The following is an 8580-nucleotide window of genomic DNA, read 5'->3' as shown; positions in this document are numbered from 1 at the left end:
GCTCATAATCTCATAAGTCAACTTCTACTAAAAACAATATTACTTCTGCCACCTCCCCTCTACCCCACTGATCACTCCCTCCATCCAGTAGACCTGGGTCCACATTGTTTTTGATACACTCAAAAAAATTAAAAGTTAAGACCTGTCAGTACTGGAGTCATGTTTAAAACCTTAGAGTCTAAAGTTGGTTATAAAAACAAGGAGACCCCCCCTTTTTTTTTAAAGATGGCAAGAGGGTTAAAATAAGTGCATGTGTCACTTGAAGACAGTGGCGGTCATTGTGTTTCTTCTGTGGGATGCATTGTATGCCAAAGTGACTCCTCAGTATGAGGAAGTCATTGGCACTGCTCCAGTGACCAAATATTTTTGCTTCCTCCTCTCCAAACTGATTTCCCAGATTAATTTTGGAGACTAGATTCAGGTCCAATTAGGTCACAGGGTGGGTAGTCCTCCATGACATTCTTTTCGCACTAAGGGTGCTTGTTAGAGGGGTGGCTAATGCCACCCGACACCTGTATTATTCAAAGCTAGGGCTCAAGGTGTGGCCTCTGGTCTTTTAAGGTCAACATCACCACTGTCTCCAGAGAAGAGCCAAGAAGAGGAGGATGGAAAGAGGTTGGCTCCATGGGGAGGGATTCCTCTTCTGCCTCATTCTCCACCTGCTGCTTCAAGGTAAGATGGGACAAGGGCAGGAGCAAAGCAGACATATAGCTTTTGGGGAACAGAGAAACCAGGCTAATTCTTGTTATTCCAAGGCAGCCAATGATTGGATATTCATTTTGGTAAAAACAGAAACTTATAACACTGACAGCTTTGTACCTCTTTCTAGGATCCTAAAAGTTAGCTCACTCTTCTCTTTAGTTACTTCATCACTCTCCTTCTTCAACTGGCCTCTTCTTCCCTGCGTCTTTCTCTTTCCAAGCATATAATCCATCCCCATGGTTTCTGGATATCAGGTAATGTTAAGAAGAGAATTCCTTTTAGCTCTCTTGAAACAAATGAAATGGAACAGGAAGGAAGCTAAGGGAAAGAATGTGAATAACACATCATGAAGAGGGAAACTTTTCCAGTATAATTTTTCCCAGTCTAGAGTATTTTTTCTGCTCATTATTGAAAATGAGCAACCAGGAATAGTACAACATCAGAGATAAATAAATATAGATGTTACCACATCATTCTCTGTTTCTACTCCACAAAGTATGACTAGGAAGGGGTTGGGGATAAGATTGGTATCAAGGAACTCTCTTTAAGATAGTCTCAGCCCAGGCAGCGTGGCTCAGTGGTTGAGCATTGACCTATGAACCTGGAGGTCATGGTCCGATTCCCGGTCAGGGCACATGCCCGGGTTGCAGGCTCAATCCTCAGTGTGGGGAGTGCAGGAGGCAGCCAATCAATGATACTCTCTCTTATCATTGATGTTTCAATCTCTTTCTTCCTCTTCCTTCCTCTCTGAAATCAATAAAAAATATATATTTTAAAAAAAGATAGTCTTAGTGGTGCCCTGGCCGGTGATTAGAGTGACGGTCCTCACACCAAAGGGTCTTGGGTTCGATCCTCAATCAAGGGCACATACCTGTGTTGCAGATTCAATCCCCCGTGCTGGAAGCAACCAATCAATGTGTCTCTCTCAAATGTCTCTCTCTCTCTCTCTCTTTCTCTCTCTCTCTTCCTCTCTCTTTCTTTCTCTCCAAAAATCAATGGAAAAAATATCCTCAGGTGAGGATTAACAAAAAATACAAAAGTAGTCTCAGTGGTGATGACTACTGAGTTTTAGAAGAGAACAATCACAGCACATAGTAGAAACTCATTTAAATATTCATTAAATTGAAAAATTGGGTTCCTTCCTTAAGGTCCTGCATATCTCATACTACCTACCTGATGCCAACATGTGTAAGGCCATACCACCCTGAACGTGCCTGATCTCACACCACCTATCTGATTACTCTCCTTTTCATTAATTTATCATCATCTATGCCTTATTAATATAGTGAGGAAGAGAACTGTGGTTGCAAAATTTGTCACTGACATCACCCAGATGGCTCAAGGACAGAGATGAGCAGTGGAAGGAAATTGCGTGAAGGTGGGAAGGTTGGTGGTGATATTGTTAAGAACATAGCAGGACACTGAAAAGCAGTGGTCAGGGCTGAATTTGCATGCACCTTTGGATAAGTTTTGCATGGAGACAGAAACAATGGAATTAAGGATGGAGCCCTGACTCAGCTCACCTCATCAACTTCCACCATTTGCCTACTAGCTCAGCCCATGTTCCCTGCTCAGGAAGGAGGAGCTCATATGCTTCTCCCATGCCTCCTATTTTTTCACTGTGCAGAAACACTCCCAGGCCCCAGCCCTGGCACTTCTCTCACAGAGTCTCTGCTCTCTATAGGAAGAGCCGACATTTTTACCATCAATTGCTCAGGGTTTGACCAGCATGGGGTGGATCCTGCTGCCTTCCAAGCAGTGTTTGACAGAAAGGCCTTTCGTCCAGTCATCAACTACAGCATTCCCACTCAAGTCAACATCTCCTTCACCCTGTCTGCCATCCTGGAAGTGGTAAGTCCTGACCCAACACTGCAATAATCTAGTGATAAGTTGTGGGTCTCCTGATTGTATTTTGTAAAATTAAGAGCTCATTCTGCTATGGGTAGAGGGACATGACATACAATATTACTGCAGGTAAAGTCTGTCCCTTTTTGGAATACTCCACAAGAAACATAATTCCAATGGCCTCATACTGCTTTTTTTACTTATGTTTCCCATGTGCCCTGGATTATTTAACCTACATTTCTCAGTGGCTTATAATTGAAAAATCATAATTGCCACACAGAACAGCCTTGGAAATGAGTAGGAGGTGAGTGGTGGCATTGGACCTGACTTCATAGATCTAATGATCCTGGATGAAAATTGTCTTTCCAGGATGCACAGCTTCAACTGATGACATCATTCCTGTGGCTAAATCTGGTATGATATTCTAAGCTTCCTCTTTATTATAGTACCTTCCTTTTTCTACTCCTTGGTCCAACTTTGCAGATTACAATGTATTAAGCCAAGAATACCCATGAATTAGAAAGTTCAAACAGAGCAAGACCAACAATGAAAGCACAAAGCTTTCTGACTATTCTGCCAGTTTAGGAGGGAAGAGATGGGGCACAGGGAGAAGGTAGAATAAACCAAGGTCATGGAAGCCAAGATTTAAATGGCTCCACCCAACGGAATCCAGAGCCAAGCTCAAGGTCTTCCTTGAAAGCTCTAAGAAAGAAGTGGACGTAAGTAAGGCTTTGTTAGTGACATTGTGACAGCTTCACTAGAGAGGGGGTGGGAAAGTGGAAAAAGGAATGTAAAGTGCAGGAGATAGAGCAAGACTAAAACTAGTTCCCATCCCATTTGCCCATGTCCTGGTTTCCTTTAGATCTGGTACAATCCATTCATCAGGTGGAACCCGGAGGAATGTGGGGGCATCAGTAAGCTCAGCATTGCAACTGAGAACCTGTGGCTTCCAGATATCTTCATCAATGAGTTGTGAGTACCAGGGATGAAAAAGGCAAGAAGGAAACCATATCTCCACAGAGGAGCATAATGTAGTTCATAGGGGCCACCCAAAGACTCAATTTAGAAAGGAGCAGAATCTGAACTGAGGAGCTTACAAAATCCCCAGAACATGGAGATCGGTAGAAGGGGGGAACCAGACAAGTGGGCTGGAGTACAGGAATGAGGGGACCTGAGAAAGAAGGCCACGTCTAATGGGGAACCCACAGCACCCACCTCCTCCTCTTCCTCATGTACAGCATGGATGTGGATCAAACACCTACAGGGCTCATGGCTTATGTCACCAGTCAAGGGCAGATCAGATATGATAAACCAATGAAGGTGACCAGCATCTGTAACATGGACATCTTCTATTTCCCCTTTGATGAACAAAACTGCACGCTCAGCTTCACCTCTTTCTTGTACACAGGTGAGTGAGGCTCATATACAGTAGTCTGTTGAGAGGCAGAGAAAGGGTTTTGGAAGAGGAGAGGACCGAAAGCTGGGAGCAGTAAGGGAATCTCACCGAAAGTGATGTGGAAGCTAAGTGACAAGAAATCCAACAGTCTGGGCAAAGAGGCTGGGAGCATTTGGGGAGGCTGAGTTGTCTGGATCTCTTTGCAGTGGAGACCATGGTCCTGGGCCTGGAGAAGGATGTGCAGGAGATTTCTAACATATCACAGAACCTCATGCAGAACAAGGGGGAGTGGATACTTCTGGATATCCGCCAGACCATGATGAGGATGGCTGTGGATGACAGCCAGTACGACCAAATCACTTTCTATGTGAGCTCAGGGGCCCCGGTTGTGATTTTCTCCTAAGATGCATAGCTTACGTCCCTCACTAGAGCTTAAGCTCTCCCACTGGAAAATAAACTCTATGAGGGCAGAGATTTTTATCACTTTTTTTTACTGATAAATCTCCAGTACCTAGCCCAGTATCTAGCACTCAGCAAATATTGATGGAATAAATCCTCCCTGACGAAGAAACAAAGCTCCTAAGACAGTGATTGCAGTGAGAGTGAGTGTCCCACCCCTAGGGACATCAGAACTTTTTGGAGGGCTGGAATTTTTATGTTCACCTTTTTAAAGAGATGGTGGAAGACACAGGCAACAGTTTGGTGATTACCAGAGGGAAAGTGGAGAGGGGAGGTAAAAGCGAGTAAAGCGGGGGAGGGTAAATGGTGATGAAAGGAGAGTTAACTTGGGGTTGATGAACAACCAATACAACACACAGATGATGTACTGTAGAATTGTACACCTGAAACCTATATAATTTTATGTCAAGCCAATAAAGTCAATAAAATTTTTTTAAAAATAAAAAGAGAGGGTGGGAAAGTTATGAAACACTGTCTTGGGGATATGATTCCAAATCCTAGTGACCCCAAAATAATCTGCCACTGTCTTACTTTCCCTCCCATTGGTCTTAAATTCTATTAGCAAATTCACTTGGTATTAAACCTTGATGAGGAGAGCAAGCAGAAAAACAAGGATAAAATGCACATGATAATCTAAGAATCTGGTCCCTCAATCTTGCCAAGAGCACATTGGTAGGGACAAAAATGTAAGTGGAAAAAGTTGACACTTTGAGCCAAGAAGGAATGAGATATGTTTCAGTAGTAACCAGTATGGAAAAATCAAGCCCTGGGAAGGCAGGCTGTGGTGATGAAGATGACTTTGTTGAAGAGACAGTGAATGTGAATTTTCCTTACTAGACAGTTTGTGCTGGGACAAATCTCAACTCTTTAAAAAAACAAAACACTTTTTTTATTCATTTTCAAAGAGAGAGGAAGGGAGAGGGAGAGAGAGATAGAAACCTCAATGATGACAGAGAATCATTGATCAGCTGCCTCCTGTACTGGGGATCGAGACTGCAACCCGGGCATGTGCCCTGACTGGGAATTGAACTGTGGCCTCCTGATTCATGGGTCCGTGCTCAATCACTGAGCCACACTGACCAGGTCAAATCTCAACTCTTGCTCTTAACTTGCTTGGCAGCCTCGCAGCCTACGCTTCACTTGCTACCTCTCTCCTTACCAGGTGGCCATCAGGCGCAGGCCCTTCCTCTACATCATAAACCTTCTGGTGCCCAGTGGTTTTCTGATGGCCATTGATGCCCTCAGCTTCTTCCTGCCTGCAGAAAGCGAGAGCCGTGCCCCATTCAAGATGACCCTTCTGCTGGGCTACAATGTCTTCCTGCTCATGATGAATGACTTACTCCCGGACACTGGCACCCCCCTCATCAGTATGGCCCCTCCCTCTTTCAGGAGAGTAAAAGCAAGGCTGGGGGGATGGGGCGGGGAGAGAGACCGGTGGAACCAGTTCAGAGTGAAAAGGAATCTTTAAAAAGGGTATTTTAAGAAAATAGGAAACAAGAAGTACTGGGACTTGCCACTGGCTCTCACATAGGCTTGCCTTCCCTCCAGGTGTCTACTTTGCCCTGTGTCTCTCCCTGATGGTGCTCAGCCTGCTGGAGACCGTCTTCATCACCTACCTGCTGCACCTGGTCACCACCCAGCCCCCACCCATGCCCCGATGGCTCCATTCTCTGCTTCTGCACTGCACCAGCCCAAGGGAACGCTGTCTCACTGCACCCCAGAAGGGAAACAAGGGCCTGCGTCTCACCCCCATCCAACTGCCTGGTAACGAAGTCTGCACTGTCCTCACTTCTTCTTGCAACACCTCCACTTCTCTGCTCCTGCCTCCTTCCCTGTTCCTCTCCATCCTCAAATGACCTTTGCAGCCCATGTCTGAGTCTCTGTCTCTCCTTAGGTCTGAAGGAGCCTGTGGAATTGGTTTGGAAGGTGCCAGGTCCCAGAGAGGCAGAGTTAAATGGGTGCCCTGAGTCAACAAGGGGCCAACAGGAAGATGAGGCTCAGAAGCAGCACTTGGTCAGCCTGTGGGTGCAGTTTAGCTACATGATGGACACCCTGCTGTTCCGCCTCTACCTGCTCTTCATGGCCACCTCCCTCACCACGGTCATTGTCCTCTGGAGCACCTAGGCAGATGCCCATCTGCAAGCTCCAACCTGGAGCTTCTCTGGCCTCTGAAACCAGAGGCTCTCAGGCCCATCCATACCCCAGCCTCACCTTATTTTTAATCTAGTCCTTCTGTGCAGTCAGGCCAGTCCTGGGTGGTTTCCTATACCCTCCCAGAGTTAGGTCTTTGCTCCTGCATGCCATCAACCCCCTCAGCCTTCCCATAAGTCTTGCCTGCCTGACTTTTCAGGAATACTTCATTGATTGAATCACCCCAATAAACCCCTTTGCATAAAGCACTGGTTCTTCCCTGAATTATATTATAGTATAAAAAAAATCTTGGGATTAGTCTTCTTGACTAAACATGAGTCTTCTTGAAGAAACTTCTCATTACAGCCCTAACTGGTTTGGCTCAGTAGATAGAGCGTCGATCTGCGGACTGAAGGGTCCCAGGTTCGATTCCAGTCAAGGGCATGTACCTTGGTTGTGGGCACATCCCCAGTAGGGGGTGTGCAAGAGGCAGCTGATCCATGTTTCTTTCTCATCTATGTTTCTAACTCTCTATCCCTCTCCCTTCCTCTCTGTAAAAAAATCAATCTATATATAGAAAAAAAAGAAACTTCTCATTACAAAAATAGTGTTTTTCTTCTCTCTCTCTCTCTCTCTCTTTCTCTCTCTCTCTCTCTCTCTCTCTCTCTCTCTCCTATATGAGACAATATGTGGAAGTGGAAGAAGGGAGAGAAGAGACCAAATTTATTACAAGGAATTATAATAGAAGAGGAATTAACCTCCTAAATCCATTTATCCTGGATTTAAGCTTCAGAAATTAATAATGTGCTAGAACCAGACATCTCTTACTTGAAGAGTGAAGCTTTTGTCACAGCCTGACATATGAGTCATTCATCATTAAGCACTTAGAGTGCTAACATAATCTCAAATTAACGTTAACTATGCTGCAATGAGTTGATCTGCCCTTAATCGTGCTAAAAAAGAAAAAGAAAAAAAGAACATTAGACCAAGAAAAGCACATTTGAAAATGTCATCTGCTTTATTTGGGAGTTATACAAATGAAACTGGAAAATTTCCCTTCCTAGCACTTGCCTTATGATTTTGAGAGTCTTTGTCTATTGGCCATCACTCCCACTAGCTGCCTGGGAAAGTAGAGACCCCACTGTGTCGCTGTACATGAGAACTGTGGCATAATTTGCTGGACACCCCAGGTTCAGAAAAGGACAGATTTGAGAGCAACTTAATTACAACTCAAACATGATCTTTACTTTTTACAACCATTTCTTGTCCTTTCTTTCGTTTATTCTATTCTCTATCTGAAGCCTAAATTTCCCAGATCACAACCAGCTAGGAGTAAAAAGAGAGTCATAATATTGTTCATTAAACAGTATTTTCCTGACTCCTCCTCTTCACTATTCTTCCTCAAACGCCTTGGGCTCCCTCCAGTCGCTGTAGATGACCAGAAGTGGCAAGGACACCCACGTCCACTAGAAGTGCTGCTGTGGTGGTGTGGGCCTACAGTCCTACCCCAGTGTTCTCTGCAGGAGCACCTGCCCTCCCAGAGCCCAAGCCACTGGAGGGCAGAATCCTGGAGTGCAGATGTTCCCAGCTGGATGCTGAGTTGCCAGGACCAGTTGTTACTTGCTCTTGCCTTGCAGTCCCCTTCTGCAGGCAGAAGTCCTTGGGAATTGCAGTATGGAGGCAGAAATACTCTTCTGTATTCTGAATCTCTCCTTTCACTCAAGCCCCTGGTCTTCCCTTAAACTTGTATCCCTTAATGCCCCCTGTTCCCCTCTCTGCATTGTTTTTCCAAGAAGGTGTTGGCTCCTCAGTTTCCAGAACCCTGTCAAGTATTCCCCTGACCATCACCAGTCCTCCAGGCATGACCAAGACCCAGTGCATACAATCTAGGCTCAAATCAGGAGCCCTGACATTCACCTACATAAATTAGTCTACCTGTGATTATTTTGGCACTTCCTCAACTCACAGCTTTCTACAAAGTGGGCCTTTAGAAAGGACACAGTAATACTAGTAATACTAGTCACCAACATTTATTAAGTTATTAATAT

General features: G+C 44.9%; 1 protein-coding gene across 1 annotated transcript; it reads left to right on the top strand.

The window, feature by feature from the left end:
- Positions 1-605: 605 nt before the first annotated feature.
- On the top strand, positions 606-6739 carry LOC139002239 (5-hydroxytryptamine receptor 3C-like). The gene is made up of 9 exons (XM_070403616.1): positions 606-672; positions 2387-2553; positions 2917-2961; positions 3410-3519; positions 3786-3955; positions 4150-4310; positions 5565-5769; positions 5951-6166; positions 6297-6739. The coding sequence occupies exons 1-9, from the start codon at positions 606-608 to the stop codon at positions 6524-6526; spliced, it is 1371 nt and encodes a 456-aa protein (XP_070259717.1). The 3' UTR covers positions 6527-6739.
- Positions 6740-8580: the final 1841 nt, after the last annotated feature.

This window comes from Myotis yumanensis, unplaced genomic scaffold (genome assembly GCF_028538775.1).
Source record: "Myotis yumanensis isolate MYYU_CA2020_CCGP unplaced genomic scaffold, mMyoYum1.0.hap1 SCAF_2, whole genome shotgun sequence".
Lineage (NCBI taxonomy): Eukaryota > Metazoa > Chordata > Mammalia > Chiroptera > Vespertilionidae > Myotis > Myotis yumanensis.
This window is presented reverse-complemented; position numbering and strand designations above follow the sequence as displayed.

Excerpts from the sequence above, each read along its gene's own strand:
- LOC139002239 (XM_070403616.1), top strand. The coding sequence starts at position 606 with ATGGAAAGAGGTTGGCTCCATGGGGAGGGATTCCTCTTCTGCCTCATT. Across the intron at positions 4,311-5,564 it reads ACGACCAAATCACTTTCTAT|GTGGCCATCAGGCGCAGGCC; the intron begins GTGAGCTCAGGG and ends TCTCCTTACCAG. Across the intron at positions 5,770-5,950 it reads CACTGGCACCCCCCTCATCA|GTGTCTACTTTGCCCTGTGT; the intron begins GTATGGCCCCTC and ends CCTTCCCTCCAG.